Source organism: Eucyclogobius newberryi, unplaced genomic scaffold, assembly GCF_026437365.1.
Source record: "Eucyclogobius newberryi isolate DKJ021-1_F unplaced genomic scaffold, fEucNew1.0.hap1 SCAF_16, whole genome shotgun sequence".
Classification (NCBI taxonomy): domain Eukaryota; kingdom Metazoa; phylum Chordata; class Actinopteri; order Gobiiformes; family Gobiidae; genus Eucyclogobius; species Eucyclogobius newberryi.
The window spans coordinates 14189299-14217210 of record NW_027315790.1 but is presented as its reverse complement, the minus strand read 5'-3'; the positions used below and the strand labels follow the sequence as shown (position 1 = coordinate 14217210).

General features: G+C 40.6%; 1 protein-coding gene across 3 annotated transcripts; it reads left to right on the top strand.

Annotated features, from left to right (window-relative positions):
* The first annotated feature begins 670 nt into the window (after positions 1-670).
* trit1 (tRNA isopentenyltransferase 1) lies at positions 671-27450 on the top strand. 3 transcript variants are annotated; one of them, XM_072447640.1, is made up of 11 exons: positions 671-874; positions 9879-10021; positions 12216-12312; positions 12395-12549; positions 13552-13694; positions 13795-13906; positions 16632-16744; positions 16821-16898; positions 25727-25836; positions 26333-26450; positions 26610-27450. In XM_072447640.1, the coding sequence occupies exons 1-11, from the start codon at positions 719-721 to the stop codon at positions 26798-26800; spliced, it is 1416 nt and encodes a 471-aa protein (XP_072303741.1). In that variant the 5' UTR covers positions 671-718; the 3' UTR covers positions 26801-27450. The 3 variants fall into 3 exon arrangements, with proteins under 3 accessions (XP_072303741.1, XP_072303740.1, XP_072303742.1); XM_072447639.1 differs by having other exon boundaries at positions 12216-12318; positions 12398-12549; XM_072447641.1 differs by lacking the exons at positions 9879-10021; positions 12216-12312.
* Positions 27451-27912: the final 462 nt, after the last annotated feature.

Sequence of the window (27912 nt, the reverse complement as noted above, 5' to 3'; positions counted from 1 at the left end):
TTAAGCACTTTGTTTTTCTGAACCTCATTGCCTCTCAATAAAAAGTTGGAAAATTAATAAAAATTAATTGTTGACATCAAAATGCAGTACTTTTACTATTTGTTTTCACTCCACATGCTTACAATTTACATAGCCTAGAAGTCAACATTTTGTATTTATTTTAATACTACAAAAGATGCATTTTAGTACTAATAGATGCACAATAGAAGATAATGAATCACAAGTGCTAGAGCAGTTCAAGAGTTTGGTGGTAGCCCAACAACCTGTATGAATCACCATTCGTTCTCCACATTCACCATCCACATGAGTAGTCTCCCTGGCAACACATGATGGCATCTTTGCCATGGTAACAAGCATCTTCAGGTGCTGAAGTGTTTCCATAGAAACAATAAGAACCATCATTAGTGCCCATTGTAATTTATTAGTCCACATTTGTCACCACATGCTAAACAATTCATTATTTTGCTGTATTGTTTACTGAGGCCTAGTGCCATTTTAAATCATATTCAGAAAGCAGTCTTTGTGTTACATCTTCTAATCAAAATGTTGAGAAAAATGTTGCTCAAAATATATGAGCAAGATATCATGCCCTGTCAATCAGCGTTACCAGAGTAACGCCTTCTTGTTGCTAGGCAACTGTATTTCGCCTCTCATCTTTGAGTGTTTTACGCATGCGCCAGGCAGTCAGCTGGTACAATGCGGAAGCAGCAGCAGCAGCATGGCGGCGTCCTCTATCTGTGTGCAGAGCTCTTTGAGAGCAATGCGCCCGTCGTTGGTTGTGATTTTGGGAGCCACCGGAACAGGGAAGTCCAAGCTGGCCATGGAGCTGGGCCAGCGACTGAAGGGAGAGATCATCAGTGCCGACTCCATGCAGGTAAGACACGCGGACATGAGAGGCTACGGCTGGTGCGTGTCACCCACCAGGACAGGGCAAAACTCACTAATGGTCGGAGGAATTTGAGAGCACGACGACTCTTTAGTCTGTTTTTAATGTTATTCATTGGTGCTGTCGGTCTTGCACTGGAAGCCGATGTGGAAACTGGTGCACATCACTGACATGCTCTGGACTCTGAGTTTACCAGGCCTCTATGGCTTTTCAGTCTTTATATGCATTGGTTTCTGCTTGGTATGTGTTTTTAAAGAATGTGCTGATTTAAAGAGTCAAACATAATTCGGATTTTTGCCATTAGGAAGCCGATAAAGATGATCATAATATCACAATAGAAAACACTGAAAGCTTATTGGAAAAATGCTCTTGACTAAAATGAATTTGACCCTAACGCACTAAATTTTAGAAAAGTAGTTATTCACCAGGCCAGTTCTACTGTTACTTAAATTTACTGTTTATAGGAGGCGTTTTGACGTTATTTCATCATAGAATATTTTGTTTTGAATTTTTACTTGCATATCAACATTGCTAAGTTTCCATCACCAGAAACTCATGGATTTAGCCGGTTGTTACATCCACATGGACAATGGTGACTTGTCTAATGGTTATAAATGGAGTGAACCTAGCTGTTTGGCCTGTTGGTTATATCCATTGTCTTACCTGACTTCCTTCAGCTCTGTCCTTGAGTGTGTACCCCTGCAGGGAACTGCTCCTCCTGCAGTCCCTGCTTGTGGGTAAACTGGGTTACTCTAATCATTTCTGCCTAGAATATCTCATCAGCTCCCAGCTCTTGTGGTGAGGAACAGTGGCCTAGTTTACGACTGAGCCAGCCTCTCTACAATCAGTTGCCCTGTTAGGCTCCTGCTGATGTGTGAGACAGGGAGACAAGGGAGACAAGCTAACAGGCTACAGTTTAAGCAGGAGTATTGTGAATGCAGCAGTATAGGCTAGTGCTGTGTTGTTTTTGGGATAGGAAACAGTCTGGGCTTGTTTGGGAGAAGGCTACATTGTGCTGAGCTGGTACATAATCTAACTCTAAGGCGTGCTGCGCTGGTCCAGCAGCTGAGAGTGAATGGCACGCTGTGGCCACTGGGAAGTGTCTATTGTACCACAGAGAATTGGTTCCCACACTCCCTAACACTCTTATTGTGTAGTTCTCACCCCTCCTGCTCTGGGCCCAAGGCCTCGGCCCATAGTTCATTGGACATGCTGGGGATATTATACTCTCATTAAATGAACAGGCTATCCATGGCACACAGTATCTGTACTGTCTGTGTGGTATAGGCTCATCTGGAAGGCCTCCCAACCAGCAGGGGTCCTACAACTCCCCCATCAAAACTTCCTCTGATTGTGTAATTTTAAAATGACACACACAAGTAGTTGTTTGTCACATTTGTTAACAGTTTAAAAAGTTGGATTGGGAAATGTCTTGGTGATAACTTCAGATTCTGAAAGATCTGATCAGAAATGAGTGGTAAATATGGTGTAATGCATGTATCACTGACCCTTTGTCACCCTGTGGCTGGTGGCTCTGCTTCGGGGCGGACTGTGATCTGGATAGTGGGGCACTGCCCTCAGGTCACCAGGGGCAATTGAACAGATCAGTTGGTGTCTCTCAGACCAGTGGACTTATGGGTGACTTGTGACCTTAGTCTGAAGGGAGCAGCATGAATGTGTCCAAAAGAGACACAAAAGGGATCATTAGTCAGACTTTGTCATTTAGTGTTCCCTGTGAGCCGGGGCTGAGAGATGGGCATTGTTGTGGTTATTTCGAACATTTTGCTGTCCTTGACTGTTATTAAAGTAGTCTTTATTGTCGTTATGAGATTGTAACATATTTCTAATTGGACTAAACCAACTAATTCATCAAATACCAAATTAAAGTACTATATTTGCTTAACTTGGTCTGCTATAATTGCTGGATTGTAACCTCGTACTGCTATTTCTTTTCTTTGCTTATTGCTCACAAATTTCCCAGCATCGCTTAATTCCCACAAAATGTTTATAGACGTCTTCAACACTTCCCACACTGGGCCGGATGTGCGCTACAGTTCCTCTTGCCTCCCTTTCTCTGCTCACTCTCTTCTCTCTGTCTCGCTCTGTCTTGCTCGGTCTCTGTGCGTCTGCTGTGGCTCTGACCTGTCTGGCTTTGATGTATCTGTGTGTGTTCCCACATGGGCACCTGCTGCCATCTTCCCACATCATCACATTTCGGATGCATCCTCGACATTCACCTCATCAACCGCCCAAACCACAAGTTACATTTTGTTTTAATCATTTATATTTTGCCGTATAGCCCTGTGCTACTGTAAAGCGGCGATAAAGAGGAGGGTGGAGGAGAGCGGGAGGAGGCAGGAGGAGGCGGGAGACGGTGCCATGAATGATTTATTAGTCTGGCATTACTGGGCTGTTCCCCACAGAGAGAGGAGAGGAAGATGGAAGGATGCATTTGTTGAAAGATGGAGCGCTTGGGTCAGAATAAACAAGATGAAAAGAGGACAACGCATTTTGGTTGTAGTTAAGTGAGACAATAATTCAGGTTGAGTGTAGGAAAGCAGAAATAAGCATGAGCTACACCTGTCAACTTGGAGGTTATATTTACATTTTCTTATGATTTTGGGTATTTCTAACTTATCAGACTTACAGTAGAGCCATCTAAATGGGATACCGAAAACACTTAATTCTTGGGCAAAATACTTACTCACAAAAGGCGATCCATTTTAGTAATTGCTACCCTTTTAGTTGATTCAAGAATTTAAGAAAACTCAGAAGATCAAATTTTGGACAGAAAAGCACAAAAAAGTCTGTCACCACCTGGATTCAACTAAGCAAATAGATACGAGCCTCGTACGGGATAACTGCTGCATGGGTGATGATCAGATCTGAACCCCAGGGAGAGTGTTTGGAGCTGGAGAAGGCTTTGTGCAGTGGTCACTCTCTGACATCATCAATACAAGATCAACTGGTGAAACATAATGCAACACTGGATGGAAATACCTCTTTTAATATTACAGAAGCTTATTGAAACTATGCCACAGTGTTTAGTTGATGTCTATTTGTATTTTTATGTTCAATCTTGCTCTCTGGTCTTTTATATTTATGCTTTTAAAATAAAATACAAATAATGAAACTTAAGAAAATAAAAATGCATGTCTCAGAGTTAAGTATTGTACTGTTTAGTGAAAATCCCCAAAAATGAGAATTAAAGATAATTAAAAAAAAAAAGACGTGCAGTGATCAACCTAAGGAGCGTGTGAACTTTTTTTCGGTGGTCTTTTTCTTGATCAGGCAGTGCATCTACTGTACGTCGGACTGTGAGAGGGTTGTCAAAAGTATCAATACCCATTACCCAGATACAAATCCATACAAAAACTAGTATAGAAACTATGTAATCATTCATTACTATCAAAAAATCATCATTTCATCATTGAGGTACTAGAAATTGGTATCAAGGATTGAGCTTTTTCCTTAGTGTTGAAATCAAGTTGGATTGTCAGTAAAATTATAAACTATTCCATGTTTCAAATGAACTTTCAACACAATGTGAGAATGTGAAAATGTTGACCAAACAGCATTTGAGGCACTATTTTAATAGCTCCAAATTAAAAAAATGAAAATGTCGCCCCATGTGTCTTTGGTCTTTGCCTTTGTCCACTGCTTCCTTTCTCTGTGAATGAATGTGTTTGTTCTATATCTTTTTCCCTCTGCTGCCCTCTCTTTATTTGGGCCGTGCCTCCTCTTTATTTATGTGGCAGAGGAACAGCTGTCTCGTGCAGGGCATAAGGCTGGGTAAGGCCGGCCGGCTGCAGGCTCCATGGAGCCCCAACACTGTGCTCATTGTCCCACACACACGGGCACACACACTGTTCTGGACTCGCACGCAAGCTGTGCACGGACATCCATTCACATCCACTTTCACTGAGAGGGAGAGGAGGCAGCTGAGCCCACAGTATAGACTTCAGTGGAAAACATTATCATACCCACAAATCTGAAGTTGTCCCCAGTTAGAAACAACACGGCTATTCAAGCGGCATCTGAGTAAGAAAAAGCTTTCCAAACATCATGAGTAGAAAATGTAACTCACATAAATCCATTGAAATTCTCTCTGAAATTAATTCATTTATTCATTCATTTTCTACCGCTTGTTCCTGTGGTAGCGGGTGACTGGAGCCTATCCCGGTGGCCAGCTCGTTGCAGGTTTAACACAGAGACTCAGGGGTCTAGCTAGTATATTCAGGAATGCCCCCCCCGCCATAACATGATAAATCAAAATGGCCGTTGCCCCGCGCCGTTACCCCGCGCCGTTACCCCGCGCCGTTACCCCGCGCGTTACCCCGTGCCGTTGCCCTGTGCGCGTGTTCGATGAGCTGTCGATCCACTTGTCCCAAAAAGTTTTCCAGAGCACCATTGCTTGTAAGTGCCCCCCAGCCGTACTTTGGAGTCTCGTTGACCAAATGGATCACTTGCTAATAGGCATTTTCAGCTGTTGTTGGAACTTTGAAAGTGGCGAACGAACCTTGACAGGCTGCCAGTGTCGGCGTCGCACTATTTTTCTTGTCACTACGATGAAGAAGAGTCAGCTCTGGAAAGCCGTTCGGACTCTGAAAAATGAAGTCTAAAGAAAAGAATAGTCCACAGAATAAAGTCCACAGAATAAAGTCCACAGAATAAAGTCCACAGAATAAAGTCCACAGAATAAAGTCCACAGAATAAAGTCCACAGAATAAAGTCCACAGAATAAAGTCCACAGAATAAAGTCCACAGAATAAAGTCCACAGAATAAAATCTGGCGGTGATGTAACACTTGGATACCAACTGCCATAAAACAACAACAACTATGTGATGTGAGCACTTTTCGACCGTCCCGGGGCTTATTGGGAGAGATGTGTTGTACCAAGTTGTATTTTTCAATTATAAAAACCCCAACAACATATAAAACACTGCACAAGACCAGAGAGCGACCAACAAAACAAAATGAAAACGGGTAGCACATAACATTTACCGTATTTTCCGAACTAGAAGTCTCACCTTTTTTCATAGTTTTGGCTGGGGTGCGACTTATACTTATATTTACACTTACACTATATACTTAGACTTATACTTATACTCCGGAGCGACTTGTATGTGATATTATTTGTTATTTTCCCACTTGCAACTGCATTTCATACTCCAATGCAACTTAAATGTTTTTTTCTTCTCTATTATGCATTTTTTGCCTGGTGTGACTTATACTCCGGACTTATAGTCCGGAAAATACGGTAGAAACAAACATCCTGGTTCATCAAACCCAAAGTAATAGCCCAACCCAGTCCAAAGTCTGTTAAATTCAGGCAATTTCTAAAACAAGTCTAAACGTATTTTTTCTGATCGTCCGTACGTCCAGTATAATGTCAGTCCAGTCCTTTTATTGTAGGTTCTACTTTTGTCATCTATTTCTTGTGATGGCCTTTGTCCCAGCATCCAAAAGTACTTTCCAAATGTATCCATTTATGTTTTGCATGGCAGGGGTTTTGAGGCCCAAATACATAGTTCTGAAATTGATTTATGCATTATATATTCTTTAGATATTATTCCCCTTGAAAGTTCTGATTTATAAGCCTAAATAAAGATCTCAGTCAGAGGGTTATAATGGTCGTTGCTTTGTTTTTAATTATAATAACTTGTTTTTTGTAAATACCCAGTGTTCTCGCTGAGGGGTTTTAGCATGGCGGGCCGTCATGCTTTGGCTGTTTATCACCATGCCCAAAAGATGCCGCCATGCTTCGGCTGGTCACCGCCATGCCCAAAAGATAACGCCAGGTATTAAGATCGGCGATCCCAATACCATATTAAGATCAACGTGCGAGCGAACATTTTTTAAGCACTTCTTGCCCGCGCCGCCCACGGCGCCCGCACGGTTTGTCCCACCGCCATCCTTCAACCTCAGCCCACTGAATACCTATAAAAGACTTGTTTCGCCAAGCAAAGTTATTCCTTTAACATATCAAAGCTTTTCCTTTGATTTTCTTTTACAATCTGTTCAGAAACTCTTATGCCTTTTGTTATCCAAATCTTAACTCTCAGGCACTTTTCAAACAGCAGCAGACTTTACAAACGGTCTGACGGAAGGAGAGATGGGGTACCTAGGTACATGGGGTACCTTTTTTTAAAGTAATGTTGACGCTTGGGGGAAGATACATTGGTTGATGACACTCTTGAGAGCGTTCAATCGCAACTTCAGTTTCTTAGATTGTCTAAAGCCTCCTGCTCTTAAAGGCGCAATGGACGATTTTTCGGCGATCTGAGAAGGCAGGCGGAAGTGCGCTTCTGCGTCAGCTCGAACTGTCTTTCGTCTTCATTTTGCCCCGTACACTGAAGGAACTATATTATGATAGATCCATGCGCTTAGGCGCGCAGAAACGTGGGGACGAACCGCACGCGGCTGCAGGTGAGCGGTAGGTGCTTTTTATGATTGATACGTGGCAGGACAAATGATTTATCCACGCCACGAGGAAATATGATAAAAAATGTGTTGAAAAAAATCGTCCATTCCACCTTTAATGTTATGATCTTGGCACTGTATGTATATATATGTATATATAAGATAAGATAAGATATTCCTTTATTGTCCCACATGGGGAAATTTCATTGGTGCAACGCAGGTAGAAACAGAGGTAGATACAGAAGAACAGATCACTTATAGGAAGTCTGAAAAACACTTTCAGTAGAAGATCTCCTATAAATAAATAAAACTCCCATAGACAAATAAATGAATAAATAAATACCATTGCATGTGATCACGACAGTAATTGCACATGAATATGTGTCACGACAGCACATAGATTGCACATGAATTTCACAGTAATTGCACATGAATTGCACATGAATTCCAACAGCAATTGCACATATGACAGAATTGCACATCAGTATTAGGTTAGGTCAGTATTGCGAGTGTTCAGTACTAACAGTTCTTGTTATAAAGTCTGACAGCAGCAGAAAGGAAAGACCTACGGAACCTCTCCTTCACACATCGAGGGTGGATCAGTCTCTCACTGAAGCTGCTCTCCAGAGCGGAGAGAGTGTCCTGCAGGGGGTGACACTCATGGTCCAGCATAGATGTGAATCTAGCCAGGACCCTTCTGTCCCCCACCTCCTGCACCGAGTCCAGAGCACAGCCCAGGACGGAGCTGGACTTCTTGATGACTCTGTCCAGCCTCTTCCTCTCCCTCTCTGTGATGCTGCTGCTCCAGCAGGCCACACCATACAGGAGGGCTGATGCCACCACAGAGTCGTAGAAGGTCTTCAGGAGTGGCCTTGTCACTCCAAAAGACCTGAGTCTCCTCAGGAGGTAGAGCCGACTCTGGCTCTTCCTGTACAGTGCGTCTGTGTTATGAGTCCAGTCCAGTTTGTGGTTCAGATGAACACCCAGGTACCGAGGTGGGCTCGCTCGGAGCTAGCTCACGTCACAACAACACAACGAACACAACGAAAAACGCTCAAATCCAGCCGAAAAAAGTCAAAAACAGTTGAATTAAAAAACTATTCCAGCGCGTGTCCCTATCGTACAGTAAAATAGAAAATATATACTAACTATATTTACAAAATATAGGAGATAAAGCACAATAAGTGTGAGAAAGAAGAGAGAGCGTTTACACCGGGCTGCCAGCTGTACCAGCGCCTTATGACGATATATATATATATATATATATATATATATATATATATATATATATATATATATATATATATATATATATATATATATATATATATATATATATATCAGTTTTACTGGAAAAAGTATTTCCCATTTTATTTTTTACACAAACTTAACATAATCTAATTCCAGCCTTAACTTTTGATGTTTTCTGTTCACATGGAGGAAGCATACAATTGACATGATGCTAAATGGCTCTTGACTGTTCCCTCACTCTGATCCTGCCGTCCTGCTGCTACATGTCATCTCAGCCTCTTTCAAGTGTCTGCAGAAAATGAGAGTTAAAGGAGGAACAGAAAAAAGTGGGGGAAATTCTTCGGTGCCTTTTTAAGATTCTTTCCCTCCTTGTGCTAAAAGTCCATATGACACATTAGACTACACTTTCAGTAAAACAAAGGGAATATGTTTATATTTCAGATAATTTTGCATGTTTTTCTCTAAATTGGCTAATTTGTTTATAATTTTACTTCCTGGTGTGACATGGCCAGCAAATATGACGGCTAGAGCTAAATTATTATGATTTGACAAATAATGACACCTGACAATGATTTTCAATTTTCTCAATTTTTCCATGTAAAGCCTTTTAGCCTTCCAACCTAGATACAGGGCATGTGCCTAAAAAGTACTAAAGTTTACTAAATTTATGTTTTGATGCCTCAATTTCATTTTTGCCGAATGTAGAATGTACGGTAATTGTCTTATGAATATTTTCAGCCGAGCAGATGCGGCTTTAATGTAGACGGCAGGTCTAAAAGGTTTTTAAAGGAGTTTTTTCTGTTATAAATCTGAGAGTCCATAGAAGGCGCTGCTCGGCCGGACACTCGAGGGCCATGACAGATTCTGACACTCAGCTGTCACATTCCTACAGAGAGCCCCTGCACTGCATTATGTAAAAGTGACAGAAGGCCTGTGTTAAACTAGCGCTTCACACGGTGTGGGTCCAACTGTGGCTTTGACATTGATATGCACATACTCCTACAGTCTCAGTGTATTTCATGCAGGGAACTTTTATCTTTCAGTGCGTCTGCTTTCTTGGAAGATTACAGGGACATTACGTCTACACACTGGAACATGCGTCCTTCAATATGAGACAAAAGGGCTTTGTAACTATCGAACTGTGTTTGTCCAAAACAAATTGGTGCTTTAGTTACTCTAGTTTTTTTTTTACAAAGTTTGATTTCGTAACATTCTTTCAGATACAAATAGAGACTTGGACACTTTTTGGCATGGGGCTGATATAAAATGACCTGTGAGATGACAAATATCTTTCATAGCTTGATGTGTCTCTTCCAGGTGTACCACGGTCTAGACATCATCACTAACAAGGTGACAGCAGAGGAGCGTGCCCAGTGCAGACATCACATGATCAGCTTTGTGGATCCTTTAGTGAGCACCTATACCGTAGTGGACTTCCGAAACAAAGCTCTGACTCTTATATCCTTTTTCCTGTTGATACTACACACACACATCACCGCCATGTAGCGCTGTGGTCGACTAAAGAAATTCTACATCGAAAGACATGTCCTGTACCTCAATTACTCAATTGAAAGGGGCAAGGGGCATCAGGAATGTGTCCTGTGTCTTTGCACAAGTATTGCACAAAACGTGAAAGGAATATAAAATGTAATATCATTTTATTTCCTTGTTTGGAGATTACACTAGACGTCTTTAGGTAATTTTTGATAATGTTGATAATTTTTTTAATATATACCGGTATACAGACCTTTTATTTTACTAGAAAGTCCCATTGAGATTCAAAATGTATTTTGCAAGAGAGACCTGGCCAAGGCAGCAGCCAAACTCAACTGTTGCGACTATATAAATGCTGTGAAATATATTTCCCACCTCTACTATGAAGTAGTACTTCTAGCTAACAGCTGGACAGCTGACCAAATTATGCATTTATATGTAGAAAAGTAATAAATTCACTTCACTCCTGAATCCTTATAATCCCAGTAAAAGTCTGCCACTCTGCCACTACAAGTTTTGGTCGACTAAGACACCACATTTGCCAATTGACCAATTTAACCAACTAAAAGAGCTACAGCTCTACTACATTGTTATCACTTCTCCCCTGAGGTGCCAAAACCTGTGCTAGATCTGACAGTTATTAATGGCATAGGCTGGTTTCTGTAGCGGTGTCTATGCAATGTCCTTGTTTGGTCATTGCTGCTACAGATGTTATGGTAAAAAAGAGAGATCACTTGGAAATTATATTTATTTTTAAAAAGGGTCCTCATCTGAGGCAACCCGCCCCTCCCAGTATTCGCTCGGTGTTCCATTCTCCTGCAGACACCGGCTGCCACACAGATGTGGGCTAGAGGAGGCGATAACTGGTGACAGTATTAATAGATCTGCCACGCACACATGCACACATGTATAGTGGCGCAGCGCGGAGATGGGGTAAAGCTCCCAGAATAGTTTACTGCTGCATGGTGGGAAGAGAGGAATGGAGTGATGAATACAGATTAGCAAAGTAAATCTGTAAATCAGGGAAAAGGAGGGAGGGGCGAAAGAGAAGGAGATGCCCTGTGGAGCAAGTGACGGACATAATGACGCATCATCAGCTATCAATCGCTCACTCAGCAACGGCGGCTATTCCCAAGAACTCCCTCCTCTGTAGTCAGCGCTCTCTCAGTAAAACACCCCCCCTCTGACTTCAACCTCCCGCACCTTCCTCTGATGCAGACACAGTGATGCAGCAGCCAGTGTTATGTCTATGTGGGAGAGAGGGAGAGAAAGGGAGAGGGAGGGAGTGTGACTTGTGGCAATTGCCTTGATCTTGTAAGAGCGCTTATTTAATTATCCCTGAAAGAGAGACGACGGCAGCAGAGTGCAAGAACTGCGACAAGAGGGCATGGGATTTTTTTTTCTGTTCTTAGAAATGATGGCATGAAAGCCAGCTGATTACTTAAAAGCCATTTGATTGTATATTCTTTTGCATTCATTCATTCGATATAGCGTGTATTTAATTTGCACATTGTGATTCTGATAATACAGAATGTCTTAAGTTTCCTAATCTCCAGAACTTTCCCTTTCATTAATTATCTGCTGTAATCTTTCAGGTAATGAATGACAAATGTATTGTAGCAACTTTCAACCTTAAGCAGAAGATATAAAACTATAGTTACGTGCAGTCTCAAACAATTGGATAGTTCAAGGATGGGACCCACAACTTTTTTGTTAAAACGAAACATATAACACACTGCAGCACAATTGTACAAGGTTGCCACGAACAGTATTTATGCCACCCATAGTGAATGTAAAAATACGTAAAGAAAAAAACACTTAAAGCTTAACATGTGCTGAGATTGGTCTTTGTACTGCACCGCTAGTCATTCCCTATTTATAACGGCTCTACTCTTCTTGTTTATTGAGTAGCTGAGGCTTTTAGCAAACTGCGTTAATGGCTTCAGTCATTTGTGCACAGTTAACATCTATTTTAACTTTGTATTCTATAGTAAGCTCTAATGACTAGTATATTCAGGTCTTGGTGCAGTGATGATTGTGATTTCAGCTAAAACTTGTCTAAATTGTACATACTGTCTTTTATTAAGTTTTAATGATGCATCTTGTGAAAAGGAAACACCAACCAATGTGGGCTATTTGCCTTAACTTATACTTCAACGTTGAGGATATGCACAGTAGGAACAAGCTGCCCATTGTTGTGGGAGGAACAAACTATTATATCGAGTCTCTGCTGTGGAGAGTGCTGCTGGACACAGGGGTGAGTCTGAAGGACCACACGGCTTAATGGGCCATTTCCTTGGTCCTTTCTAAAAGTTATTATCAAATTTATCTCCCTGCAGGACAATGAAGACTCTGGTGATGGTGAAGACACAGTGTCCAACAGGAAACTGCAACTGGAAAAACTGGGAGGAGCCGAGTTACATAAACAGCTGATGGAAGTAGACCCCACAATGGCTGCCATGTTGCACCCCAATGACATACGCAAGGTTGCAAGGTGAAGTGGGAACTAGTTTGCTTAAAATATAATGTATATAAATTAAGTTAATTATGCTTTCAATTATATTGTTCAATTATATTGTACAATTATGTAATGATTCATTATTGTTAGATTTGGAAAAAACAACAAAACATTGTGATTTTTTTAATGGATTTTTTCTAAATCTTAGAATTGTCAACACTCTATTTGGTCTGTCTTGTCAGTTTGAAATTCTAAAATAAAAGTTGATGTTTAAATCCTTCAGTAAAGCTCTTTGTTGGGAAAACAAATAATTATTTTCTTATAGACAAGTACTTTTGTTTCAGAGTTCTATTTTTATGAAGGCTTTTTAAAACATTCTTGTCAAGCTTCCTACCAAAAGAAACTACACATTAGCAGTTGTCCTTTTTGTTTCCTGTCTCCAACCACTCTCACACAGTCACTGAGCTGATGAGTCGCAGCCCACGGAATGAGCAGGTTAGGTTACCCTGTTCTTCCGCCTGACAGGAGACGTCGGGAATCATCTTTTCCGCATAACCTCTGGGTGCATCCAAGCACGCTTAAAAGGACTGGCTGAGATTTGAAAATCAATGTTTAAAAGTTTGTTTAGGCGGGATAAAGCACAGGTCATGTAAGATGAGAGAACTGGATACTTGTAACTCATATCCTATTCATAGTTGATGATGTTGTAACAATCTAATAATTTGGTTTAACACTCTCAAGTATCTTATAGCACTCACTTTGACTTGAGATTTAATTTTTATTAAAACCTGATCCCATTATATCTCTCCCTGAGGTTGGCTATGTTTTTTATTTTTTTTACTTCAGTTAGTTTGGTTTGGATCCAAATATTTCTATGACTAGTCAGCTAATCAATAGAAATACACACTTTAGAAGGATCATTGCATGATACAGATGTCCAAAGATAAATTAATACTACAAGAGGGAACTGTTGTGGTCGATTGAGAGCGAGGCATCTGATCTGAGGAAAATTCATAAATAAATCTGCTTTTTCTCCAGGAGCCTGCAGATCCAGCAGGAGACTGGCATAGCCCACAGTGTGTGGCTGGATGAGCAGAGGAAGCAGAAAGGGGGAGGAGGCCTCGGTGGACCACTGCGATACCCAGACCCCTGCATCTTTTGGCTTCATTCTGATATGGAAGGTAACATGCTAAAAAGTGATTGTGAAACATTTTTCTACTCAAAAACCACTTGACATTACCAATGTTTTATGAAACAACATTGAACATGTTTGATCTCCAGCTCTTGACAAACGTTTGGACGCTCGGGTGGATGAGATGCTTGCTGCAGGACTGATAGATGAGCTCAAAGACTTCCATGTTCGCTACAATCAAAATAAAATCCACGATCAGAGGTAAAAAGCACGTATGGACCAGCCTTTCCACAAGTCTTAAAGCTTAGATCAAATATATTTGCCTGTATTGAACAATAAATTGTCTTCAAATTTCATACATTTAGTTCCTTTAAATAGTTATAACATTTTAGACTCATGTTTTCCATCATCATCATCCACTGGTCTGGATTGTGATCATCTTCCCACCCACTCTCTGAAGTAAGGCCCCAGACATGCTGTCCATACTGTGTAATTCCCCTCTTTGTCCATCTAACTAGGCTATTAACATTAAGTGAACCTAGCCAACAACTGTCTGCATTTGTATTTGCCGGGACAGGTCAGGCTGTGCTCTTTGTTTTTTATACAAAGCTGACAGTGTTGTGGCTGTAAAACAAGTGGGAGACATATTTCTTCAGATGTTCTTAAAAATGACTGGAGATAAGCCAGATTTAAACCATTAGCACTAGCAGCACTTGGCTTCTCTCAGCCACAGGAATGTCCCCCTCTGTGCACTATACATTGTTTTCTGGAACAAGACGATCTGTTTTAATACATAATTGTGTTAGAGATTGATTTGATAATTGTGTTACTGCGCCAGTACAGTAATAAGAGTATCCCTGACATTTCCCCACATCATCTTTATAGTCCATTGTCGTCTGCTGATATGGATCCTCAAGCAGAGATTCATTAGTTTCACTTAAGTCTTTATACAGGAAATTATTTAAATGCATTTAATCAGGCCTGACTGAGTTAAACACTATTTTCCAGCAGGTTCCTGTTCTGCTGCTAATGACAGAAATGTATAAACAATCGAGAGCAGACGACCCCAAAACACTACAATACTACATGATTAGTCATCATCCAAAAAATGGGCATCAGAGCTACTTGTCCTCAGCTAGAGGGGGACATTATTCCAGAGTCTGGTGCAGATGTGGAGGAATGACCTCTGTCAAAAGACGTTCCTTAAGGAGCCACTCCTATGAGCACAATCTACTGCACATTTCTTTAACCAAACCCTTACAACCTCTTTCAAGACTGCAGGAATATGAACCAAAAAAAATCTAGGAATGGTCAAAATGCACAAACATTTCACACAAAAATTATCGAAGATATTCCTAAATTATTTTTTGAAGCTGCACATTTCTAAGTTGGACATAAATATTTGTATTATTATATTCAGAATCTCTTTTTCAGCGCAGCCCTGGCCCTATTCCCATATCAGTAAATTAAACATTTTAGAGGAATGTCGCTAGTTATACATCGAATACAATGATGATACTCACCATATTAATAAGGCTACTAGGGCTGAATTGTGATTGCAATTAGATTTGTTATTTTATACAGTTTAGTGCACATTTTACCTTTACATTACCTACTAAATTATTGAAACCTTTGTGTGTAATTGTTGCCATAGAAGCACTTTCCATTTCATTGCAATGCATCTTTCAGCCCTAAAGGCTACATAAGGGAAGATTTAATTGTATTCTAGTGTGCTTTATGCTATAGTTGTGCAGTATTATCCCTACATGAGTGTAAAGCAACTCATAAAATATTCCTTTCTCCTCCCATGACCTTAGCTAGCCTCAGCAGACCACAGTCTCCTCTGCATCTTCCTCCTCTTTCTCTGCCACTGTTCCACACAGGGCAATCTGATCAGCTCACGCCCTCGTCTCCTCCTGGCTCCTCTCGACTGCTGTGGCTAGACATCAAGGTCAAACACCCTGTCTCGTTGCCCTCCATCGAATCAACATTTCCTGTGCTCTTCGGCTCTTCTCACATTTCAACCTCTCCTGTTTGGTCACATTAATTTTAACTGTGGATGTAGCGGGCATATTGGGAATCTGCACAAAGGATCAGTATATCAGTATTTAACAGGCTTTTCACAGAATCAGATAATAAGGACAAATATATAAATAAAGAAAATAAAGACATTATAAAAAGTCAGGATTGTGTTTTCGTTAGCTTAAACAATAGATATTTTATAGGCTAAATACTAAACTTGGCTTTCGTTCAAAAGTGATGTGATAAATGTATTTACCTTTAGTCACCCAGCAGCTTATCAGGTTGTTCCATGGCTCTTTTGTTTCCATTGTTTTTGCTAATATATCTCTCTGGATGTTTTGCATGTCTGGCCAGTGTGATCCTCTATACAAGTTTAGAATATAGAAGAACATCTCTCGCATTTATATGAATACTAAAGTGAACTGTTTAAAATACTTAGTTTTGCAGTGGTGTACAAGGTATGTAACAGAATAGCTGTTCAGTATCCACTAGCCAGCCATTACATTGTAAATTGGTATTGTCATATTCTTGTTGATGCTTGGCGGAAGGTTACAAGCCAGATAAAATCATGTAAAACACTCCTTAATTAAATCAGTGTTTATCTATATCTATACAAACGTAAAGTACAAATCAATCAGATAAACCTCCCCCACATTTAATGGGATGTGTAACTTCCCTAGATGGTAAGGAAAGAATGTACTAAAGAAGGATCCGAATGAGTGATTTACAGAGAGTTGATATAAATCCATATACATTTCCATTCTCTGTAGACTTCCACGGCACTACTCGCTTCTTAAAATGTCATGCTGCCTCTGTCCCCGAAGGGCCTCATCTGGCTACAGTGATAGTCTTCTGTTCTGTGCAGCTTTAGATGGAGGTGAAATCATTCAAAGAAATAGCGAAGTGAAGATGGAAAGAAGAGAAAAAAACTCTGCTCCTTTTTTTCCCTCTGCTGCACTCTCAGTCAGGACTATCAACATGGGATTTTCCAGTCCATTGGCTTTAAGGAGTTCCATGACTACCTGATCGCTCCAGAGAGCTGCAGCCAACAGGAAAAAGACACTCTGCGCAACAAAGGTCAGAAGATCAGCATTAGTCAAAGATTAATATAGCCGGAATCATTTAATAACGCTTATTGCCTGCTCTTGTGTAGGTATAGAGGCTCTGAAGATTGCTACAAGACGCTACGCTCGCAAACAGAATAAATGGGTGCGGAACCGCTTCCTTAAACGTGAGTATCCGCAAGATAAGCTGTTCACGGGATGCAAAAGTATCCAATTTGAGCACGCTTTACCCAGACGAAGATTGGTGCAAGTTGTCACAAATGCAAATAGACTCTTCCTGAACGCTTGAAGTGCTTTAACTATCTGGTTCAGTTGTAATTATTTTAGCACGGCCTACTGAGCAGAATTAAAGACTCTATGAGGTTTGTTCATTTATTTAATGTTACACATCACTTAAGTTGCATAGAACGTAAGACTACTAAATTTCAGGTGTTGGTCGTTCTAAATTGCTCAAGTAATTTGAATGGATAGCGTGTTTGTAACCTGCTGTTGTGCTTTTGTGTGAGCGATTGGCTGATTTGTAGGGCGTACCCGTAAGAGTTTGAATTGGTCCTAGCCTCTTGTGAACGTTGACAGAAATAAGTAAATTAGTAGAGCTGAAGTCAACTAAAAGTCTTGGTTGACTAAAGACGTGGCCTAAAAGGTGTGTGGTATAAGCTTTCTAAACTATAAAGTATCTCTTTTTCTGATCCACACTGCACTCACAAGACTAAGATGACACGGGAGTTCATGCAAAAATGATTATATACGGAATACAGAAAAGTACAAGGAAAAGTCATATTTGTATATTTGTAAAAGGCAGATTAAACTTGTAGCTCACTCTCTCGACTAATACAAATGTTGACTAGCTAATTGACTATAGACATACAGTAATATAGTAATAACGTTGGGTACTGACTAATCAATACAGTATTTGTTTTGGATTTACTGTTTGCAATCTTGTCATTATAAGGCAAGTAGTCATTTGCAACCTCTAATGAGCAATAACAGGATGAGTAGCATCTTCACAAAAGGTTTAATAATCGTATCATATTTGGAATACTTCTTGTAGGGCTGGGGGATTTATTGGTGGTTTATTTATTTATTTGTCTTATTTAAAGCAATAAAATGGCTTAGAATAACAATTTCCCCCAATAACATGAAAATTAAAATACATAAATAGATAAAATGTCCTCCAATGTCTGAACTCCAAGCCCACTGACAATTAGAACTGACTTTCAGAATATTCCAGATCACTTATTCACATCTTGCACTTTTAATAACATGGTGTGTTGGTTTATATAGTAGGACTTTCCAGGCTGGTCTTGACGTCTCACATGGAGCTTTTAGATGTAGATGTCTACCAAGTTGCAGGAGCGTGCCCTGCAATAACCCAGCCGCCTAATCCTTATAGGCCCAAATGGCTTACGTCCCACCAGAACCAAAACCTAATCTAACCCAACCTCCCGAGTGCTACCTGCCCACAACTCACCATATGGTCACTGTCACATGCGAATGTCTGTGTTTGGCGTGTTTTACTGCGTGCTAGAGGGCTGATGCTTCTCTATAAGCAGCTCTGTAGTCTGGGTTACTTCCTGGGATGCAGTTAAAACATGGCAAGTCCCAAAATGATTTAATTTTGTAAGTTATGAAGTGAATGTAATTGTAGATTGTTCGATACTTCTGCTGTCAGTAATGAATTTCAAGTAAGGCATAAGTTGTGTGTAATGCTAACATTGTCCCCCACATGCATCACTAATGTTTGATTATTTTTCATGGTCAATGCAGTTTTTTATAGAATCCAGAGCAGTTGATGGTCGAGGCCGATATGTTTGGCAGATTACAAAAATGTTACTGCATAATGAATATAAAATTAGTTCTAATTTACTGCCCTACAAAACACAACTATTTTTGTTCACAATTTTTGTAGTCTCCATTTCACTCAAAAATGTCATCTAATTTCTATGGTTAAAAGATCAACCCAAACAAAAAAGCAAATATCTGTACTTATTCCACAGTTCCACTTTTGATTCTAACCAGTACCAAATATATTATTTGCTAGTTAACCTTTTGCTAAATGACAGCTTTTGCGGGTTCTACAGTTTGAATCCCAGTTTTTGCAGTTTGCTGAATGTCCTCCTCACCCAAACTGTCAAAGAAAGTCTACGGACAATTTAGAAACGATCTAATTGTAATAGCTCAAATTTTGGTGCTTAGCTTTTTCCTTTTTCTTAGATTTCCCTTTTGAAACATTAGTTTGAAGTTTCTGCTTAATATTTTCAGGTTCATGTTTTGGCTTTTCTTTTCTTTAGATAAGTTTGATATTTGCAAGGTCAGTCTTTTTGTGAAACACGTTTGGAATTTCTCATTAGTAAAACAATCTGCCGTTACCACACACACATGCAGCTCCTTCACAGTTTGTAGTGTCTTATAACCCTGCTATGTTGATAGTCTTTAGTAGAGTTCAGTTAACCTCTTGTATGGCTGTTTTTCATGTTTACTAACTCAATAGACATTGCTGTGACCATTTGCTTGTGATTCGTGCCTAAAAATCCTTCCAACGTCATTGTTTGAGTTCAGTCGGGGTTAAATCATACGTACGGTCGCGTGTATTCCGATCCTGCCTATTGGTTTTGCAGCGTTGCTCTCACCTTACTGTCCTTAACGGTCTGTTCTCTTGTCTCTTTCTGTGACTGTTGACCTCTTTTTTCTTTGTGCCTGAGTCCATCGCGCTCTCACTCACACACAGGCATTCCAGGAGGCCTCAGCTGAGTAGGCTAATCTCTTGAAGCATTACAGAACTGACAGGAATTTGCCCCCGACCACACAAACTCTGCAACAGGGTCAACAGGGGCTACTGTCGGTGACCCAAGCATGCACAGACCAGTGGGTCAAAGGCAAGGCATGAATTAGACGTGATACTGTCAGACGGGGACAATGAATTAAGTTAGAGGGGGCCAAAAGCGGCCCGATTATAGACCCACAATGTAAATGCATGGACTGAGTCATGGAGACGGTCAGAGGACAACATTTTAAAGGGCACAAAATGAACAAAATGTCCTCGAACATCAGATGGCTAAAACTGTTGCCCTTGTGATATAAAAAATAAAGTAATTTGTTGCTCAGTGCAGTAATAGTGGCATTAGTTTCAAAAAAGTCATTTTTTTACACTTACGACAAAAATATACAGATATAAATGTTACTTAAAATAAAAAAAAATATACGTTTGCAATAATCATTAACGGCTACACAAATAGAATGCTATTCTAATTTAATGGAAAATTGTCACATTAAGTTTTAAATAATTTTGCCCTTAAACGCTAATTAAGTGTCTCTTAACTACTTTTTAATTGAGCGATTTGCAACCACAATGGATCGTTTATTAATTATATTCTCTACTGTTTTGCTAATTATTTGGGAATTTGTGTGACTGGAATATGCACTTTTTGACTCCTCACTCGAGTGGTTGCTGAAAGGATTTAGAGGTCATGGGTCAGATAGCTCAAATTGAATCAGGCAATTTGTCTTTCCTTTCATGTCTGCCTCAGTGTGTGTCTGCTGTCTGTGAATTTTGAAGAGATTTAACTGACCATAAAGACAAAACATTGTGCTTTATATAGGTTCGATTGTCAGCATTGAGGCACAAATAGGGCTGTTAAGAAAAGTGAGGGATACGTAGCAGCTAAGATGGAGCTGGTGCTGATGGAGAAGATGTGGAACTTTGTTAGATTTTGTTTCAAATACATAGCCTCGTTAATTATTAGATTTTGTTTCAAATACATAGACTCGTTAATTATTAGATTTTGTTTCAAATACATAGCCTCGTTAATTACAGTAGTAGTTGTCCCAAAAATACCAATTTCAGAGTAAAAATGTATATGAGGAAACTACTTACTACAGTTACTACAGTTACTCAAGTAAAAGTAACTGTCTGGATGTAACTGATATACTGATAATTTGAAGTTAAAGGAACAGTATATAAGACTTATGGCCCGTTCACACTGTGCGTCAAAGCGTCCAGTTTACATTAAAAGTCTATGTGGATATACGTCTTGGGTGTCCAGCGTTTTTGCAGCACAAATCCTGCTCTTAGAGCATCGGGCGACGCACGTCCAGGGCGGCCGTTACGACAAAGCAAGCAATCAGAGATTACGCTCCAGTGACGTACCTACGCATTTCACTACCTGAAAGAAGGACCAAAACAAACCCAAGCACTGATTAAAAAATCATCCAGACGCAGCTCTTGGAGCAAATTATGATTTCACTAAACCCAGACAAGCCCCCCGAGCCGATCGCCTCAGTTTGTGGACTGTAAAAAAAATACACCAAAGCCACGTTCTCCACCTGTTCTGCCATCGCACCAAGAGAACAGCAACACCGGGAAACACAACAACGCCTCCCCTGCGCATGTGCGCTAGGACGCCTCGGACGTGCATCTGTTGGTGAGTTTATTTTTTCAACGTGCGTCCAGGGCGTCTGCCTTAAAAAAATGTACAGGCATCCAACTTGGAATTTGGACACTGCAGTGTGCGGCTTTAGATATTACATTTCATAAACATGACTGTGTCCTCTGATACGAGGTAAACATGTTCAAATCAAATATAACTTTTTCTGACAATAATTGTAATGTTGATATGTTTCCTCATTACAAAAACATTGGACATGCTGGCCAAGTTGTTTGTTAGAATTTGGTGTTTTGGTTCTCAACACCATTGTCCAGTCAGAAAGCAGAATGAATCCCTCTGTTTGGTGGCCAGTTTCAAAGTTGAAAACCTGTTGTTTTAAACCTAAATTGGCTCTCTGATGTGAATGGTCACTACCTAAAGTCCAGCATCTGCTCCAATCATGAATCAATGCTAGTGCAGCCTCTGCAGCTCGGTGAGCCTGGAGATCTAGATGTTCTGAGCTGAACATGAGCCATGGCCTGTACATACTCCATGTTCATTAACTAAGTATGTGTTCTCTATATGCAGGTTATAAACATTTCCTTTTAGTCATCTCTAGATATTAACCATACGCAGGACAAACCTTCTGACAGTTAAAAGGCAGATTCCATTAGACAAAATATTTGAATGTCATTCTCCTTATTTTTAGTGTAGAAAGTTAAGTTTCTGCAAGTGAAGTGAACCTAAACAATATAGCCAAACTTTTTAATACTTTCCACTCGTATAACAATAAAAGTAAACAAGAGTTGATGATTGGATACAATTACATTTCTTTGAATAAAAGGGGAGTTTTTGTTTGTTATTTGTGGTGACACTGCCTGCACTGCCTTCTTATAGTGCCGTCTCCCAGGAACTTTTTTGGTTGAATACAAACATTTGACCAGGACCACACATCCTCGATATAATGATAACAAATGATAATGTGGAATGATTGATTTGGCATTGGTTAAACCACAGATTGTCTTCCAGACACAGCCTTTTATACATTTAATTTGTTGTAACTCTATTTAAGACCCTCGTTCTTGATACAGCCATTATTCTTGCTTCTTGTTTAAAGGATTGCTGCCACGCTCTCCACTTGTAACCAGGATACGAAGGTATAGTTTAACCGGGCCCCGTGAGTGTTAAGTAATGAGACGTGGCTGTTGTTTAGGCAGAAGTGACCAGTAGACAGCAGACAGGAGCAGCTCGTGGGCAGCGGACCAGATGGAGAGTGAGGTAACCCAATACAGTGGAGCCGACAGGTGTGAGATGAGCGTACACCCTTGACCCATGTGTAGGAGCTTTCAAACGGACGCAAAACAAAACAAAAAAAGTTCAAGTGAACTCCTCCTGCCGAGAGTGTGCCAAAACAAAGAGTCTAGTGCCGCCATGGAGACTGTCTGTTACCTTCACACACAACAAATGATAAGATTGTTTTAAAATAAAGACATGATATTATTTTTGCAGATGAGTAGTCTATTTTAAGTTATTCACAGGAAGTTTGAACCTTGTACTGGTTGTTTTAAGCATTACTAATATTACTAAGTGTTAAGTGTGCCTCCTAATGCCTCCATCCCTTGTTGGGAAATGGGAGTTTTGTCTGTAGGAGATTATCTGTCTAGTTTTACTTTTTAGTTTTTATTCAGTCAGAACCTTTAGTACAACCTTTAAGTTATATCAAATAGGTTTAAGTGGATCCTTACTAAGAATATTGATGGAAAACCATTTGTATGTTTTGTTTTGCATGCTTTTACACAGTCATAATGTTATGTATGTATGTGGTACAGCTAGTTTACATTTGTGACAAACACTAAAGTAACTTTTGCCTTTTTAAAGGATTGTGTTTTGTTTATTTTAATAATCTTAAAATGGCACAAAAACGGAGTGGTTAAATCAGCAGCACTTATGTCTGGCTCTGTGTGGCAGCGAAGGGAGATCGTTACATTTCTCTCACAATTTGCTGAATGTCCACCCTGCTTTTGTCCCATTTTTACCCTACATTCTCTTGTCTACAGATCAAGTCTCAAGTTTATTATGACTATTATTATCAGTTCAATCTTTAACTTTCTTTCTTTCATTCCCGTTGTCTTACATGGGACTATTCTTACATTTCGTGACCAGCTTTACAAAATTGAACTTTCTGAATGACAAAATAAAGTTAATGTAACAAAAACAGCCATATAAAAAAGTACTTTACTGGTTTTGGACTTTGGATTGATTTTAAAGAGTTCATTTTGCTTTTAAAATAGTCACGATTATTATTATTTTAGTTTTTATTTTGACATCCCTAGGCCTCCTGTCTAACAAAGCCTACAAGCCAAAAACAAAGTACTCATCGATGGTGCTTTTGGCTGGATACATTTGATTAGTTTACTCAGTGGACCCATAAATAACCCATTCTAATGCATATAAAACATTTATCATGAAACCATTTAGACCATCAGACAATCACAAGCACACAATAAGTGACAGAGTGCCCATAGATTTAAAAGCGGCAGCATTCAATGGAGGCAGCTGTTGTGGCCAGCCGGTGTGGATGACGGCCAGAGCCGCACAGCTGGGGTGGGGCACGAGACATGAGCAGGGGGGGGGGCATTTTATTGCCTTTTTTTGTAGGAAAGCAGAAACATCCACACACTAACCCTCTCACTCAGCGAACACAAGGAGCATGCTGCAGATGACTCCGCCGCCGCTTGTTGCAACAGGTGGACTACAGTTTCACCGCACACACTGTCGACGGGGGCAAGGCAGCTGTTCGCCGATATGGGCTTTTCTTCTCGGGCAAAACGATCTTCCCCGTGCGCCTGAAATGTATACGCTTCTACTACGGGCGCGTGTTTGAGCCGCCCACCCCGCACATTGTCCCCGCAGCATCTCTTTTCTCATCAGTCCTCATTCATCCGGGTGGATCTAGAGAGTTGGGTTTCACTTTAGGAAAACGTCTTCGTCCAACATCTGGTAGTCGACTGTCACACTCCCTACTTTGCCTGGTCTTTTGGGAGTAGCTGGTGGCAGAGACGGAAAGATAAGTGCACAAAAGGATAGATCTCAAAGTGAATTAAAACACCTCCAAAAGATTAACTGTTTGTCCGCTAGCGGCATGCCAGCCACCTGCCTGTTATTGTGCTACACATATAATAGATTTTCCCCTGTGGAGTGTTAAATAGAATCGGTAACCGCACCAGCGTAACCTGAGGCTTTGATTAACAGCAGCAATCAAAGGCCTTTATGATCATACAACTGATGTGTTAGCAGGGGAGTCGTACACAGGTCAGCACTAGCAGACTTTATTATGAAGGTAATGTGGTGGAGTAAGATGGTGGCAGCTTAGAAACTCGATTTGAATGTAGTGCCGGGGGTTGGTTCATTATCATTGTGTTAATGTGCACTTATGAACATAACTTCACAGCCACAGGTTCTTTTACTGACCGTACTTGAACCTTAATGAACTTCATCAATTTCAAAATAAGTGCTATTGCTAAGTGATTGGCTAAAAGAGTCTTATTTATCAGATCCGTCTCCAGCCCTGTAATGTCTAGACTCGCACTCTTTGTTCAGGTGTTTTGCCGCGCTTACGACATTTTTTCTGTGACAGAAAAGATTAAGACTTAATTGAGTTGACTAACCATGCTTTTAAAGGTTAATGGCTTCTGTTTGGATGTCAAGAACCTGATTTCTTTCTCCTTTTGCTTAATTATTTTCTATAGGCGTGGCTTTCTCGGTGGTCAATGCGGGTTACTAGTTTGGACGTACAGATAGAGCGGGCCGAGCTGGGGCCTGGCCGGCTGACTGCTGACCGGAGCAAAATACAAACCCGACCGGGGGTGTGGGGGGAGAGAGAGGGGAGGTGAACAACAAAGCAAGAATGATGTCCAGAGAGAGAGGGATGGCGAGAGGGAGTAAGAGAGAGAGAGAGAGAGAGAGAGAGACATTATCGAGCCGGTGTGAGTCAGCAGGTTGACGGGGCTGTGGGGCGCGGCTCCAGCACATCACCGCTCTGTTATATTTTCCACTTTGTGCTCTATGGCTCTACCCGTGCTCCAATCACTGTTACTGCAAATTGGATCTAATCTCTACTAACATTACAGTCAACATTCATTAAGTATTTGATGATACGTTTATGTTGTAGGTTGTTTTGTTCATTTGTTTTATGTACGTCCTCTGTTGGATGATATCAGGACGAAAATAACTGGCTTGGACTTTCTCATGCTGTCCAATAACTTGTTAGATTATTATAAGTGAAAGATTCCAGTACATACATTGTACTACCATCATTTTTTGTTAATTCTTTTTGTGAGCAGATGTATCACTGTTATTTGTGAGATAGAGAAGGGAATTTACTGAAACAACAATCTCTTGAGACGCAGCCTCTTATTTTCAAGAGGAAATGTGACACAGCCTTCCAGATCAATAAAAAGAGCTTTGCTGCTAAGAAGTGGTTCGAATGGGACAATGTAATACATCTTCTCCAATTGTTATAGTACTATATTTACCATTCTGTTATTTTCTAAATCTTGAAATGCACTATTATGATGTATACTGTAACGTTAAGTCTTAAACTATTGTCCATGTGCTGTGTCTGTCTCTAGGGCCAGGCGACGGCGTGCCACCAGTTTACGGTCTGGATGTGAGTGATGTGTCGCGTTGGGAGGAAACCGTGCTGACCCCTGCACTGCAGATACTGGCCTCGCTCTGTAAGGTGGGGGCCCTCTGCCACTCCTATCTCCCGTTTCCTGTTCCAGTATGGATTGAGTTTTTTTTCCACCTGCATTAATATCACCTTTTCTGGTCACAAACTTAAACTCTTGGATTCACTTCTAAACTATAGAAGGTACGCTCAAAGACTACAGCAACAACCTTTTTTAAAAATCTTTAACCAAATTTGACCATACTTGACCTTTTCTGTGTCAAAGACCTGCTGCAGTATTTTTCTCTGGAATGAGATCCTCCTGAGGAAAAGCGGCTCCGATGCACATTTTAAAAATGCAGAGACTTAACTTGTAGTCACTGACTGTGAACTGTTTTGAGTGAGTGGATATTGTAGTGTCTGTGGTTGCTTACTCTTGATGTGAATGTTGTTTTCTGTCCTATGCTGCAGAACAGGAACCTACTGAGTCGAGCCTAAATTAATGTTTTTATTCTTTCCTGTATAGAAAAATAAATGAAATGAATCTATGTAATGTTTTATCGTACAGGGGGAGGAGCCTGCTGCTTCACCTCTGAGAGCAGAGAGGGCAGAGTTGACAAACAAGCGAAGCCGACATACCTGTGATCTCTGCGACAAAGTTATTATTGGAGATCTAGAGTGGACAGGTGAGACTGCTCACACTAGAACTTCAAGTAAATTAACTGTTTCTGTTCTACTATTACTATTTGGCTCCATCTGAAACCATCTGGAAAAAGAATGGTAATTCATTCTAATACCATGGGAGGAGTGTGAAATGGTGATGAGGTTTCTGTTCTGATTTGCAGCACACCTGAAGTCCAAAAAGCACTACCACCATGTGAAGAAGAAGAAGAGGAAGTCTGAGGAGCGTGCTAACCAATCACAGACCCTGGATATCTCTCAAGACTCTCTTATTGCTCCCAGCTGCTGCGAGTCTCCCCAGAAGTCGTCCCCAGACACCAGGACAGGCCACACACAAGTACCAGTCACCTCCTAAAGCACACAAAGAGTGTTAACAGCATCTGAGCCAATTAGTATTGCACAAGTCCACTGGGGTTTGTACTCCAAGCCCAAGCAACGTTTAATTTGGAAGGACTTCTTTTGGAATCTAGAGGACTGCCTTTGTTTTTTTTGGCACTTTATCTATTTATTGCTTGGACGTTTTTTGGAATTTTGTATATTTTATGACTATGCACCGCAGCAAGATGGTTATTTTTCTACATGTTCTCAGTGTGCCTTCGAAAATTGTGTCTTCCAGCGCTGTTAATTTATCCCCATTCAAAAAGTTAAAGAATCCTCACTTCGTGGACTGCTATGATCACAAAGACTATTTTAAATACCAGTTATCGTGAAAGTATGTAACGGGTCAATGCCGTCCGTTTGGATGGACTCAAACTAGCACGTCTGGACTCACAAGAGCTGAAGATGTGGAAAAGCTCTGGCTCACATACTTGGTGTTTCTATTCATCCCTATTTTAAAGCAATAACAATTGGAAAAAATTGTCACTAAATGATCCCCACCCAATTACATTTCCTGTGAGGAGTGAGAGAACTGTGAGCTATGGAAGTATGTTTGTTTTATCGACTTCACCTGCTTTGTAAGGGGCAAAAGGGGATTTTAATAAACAACACAAAACCAGTAAAAAAGTGTTGTGATTGATGGCTGAATATTCTATTGTTAGTCATATCTGGCGTGTGGATGTTGTGAAGCGGCAGGTTAGGTCCTGAGGTGAGACATTTGCACACACATTACTGATTGCATTGCTGTTAGTCAGTTGAACACATTTCCCGCCAAGTTGCGCTGCTTGCTGCTGTAAAGCCACTTACACAATAGCTGGCGTTTCACCAAAGGGCTGTTGGCACTCCCTTTGATACTCTGCACTTGCCGCTTTTCCTTTTCGCCTTGGCGCCTTTAAATAACCGGCCGATTGTTACACATAGATCTATGAAGCGTCCGAGTTGCTGTGTCAGGAGGTTATCGTCACAGGTTGTGTTCATGTGTCCCTGCTGCTTGACCACCTACACATTATTAAAACATTTTGCAGCAGTATAACGGATGGAAATGCGCTTGAATGTGTCCCACATTCTGTTATTCTAAGTGGGTCAGGC

Bases quoted from the DNA above. Each gene is read 5' to 3' on its own strand.
- trit1 (XM_072447639.1), top strand. From the start codon at position 719: ATGGCGGCGTCCTCTATCTGTGTGCAGAGCTCTTTGAGAGCAATGCGC. The intron at 13,695-13,794 runs GTAACATGCTAA...TTTGATCTCCAG, and splicing joins GCTTCATTCTGATATGGAAG to CTCTTGACAAACGTTTGGAC. The intron at 16,899-25,726 runs GTGAGTATCCGC...GTCTGTCTCTAG, and splicing joins GCGGAACCGCTTCCTTAAAC to GGCCAGGCGACGGCGTGCCA.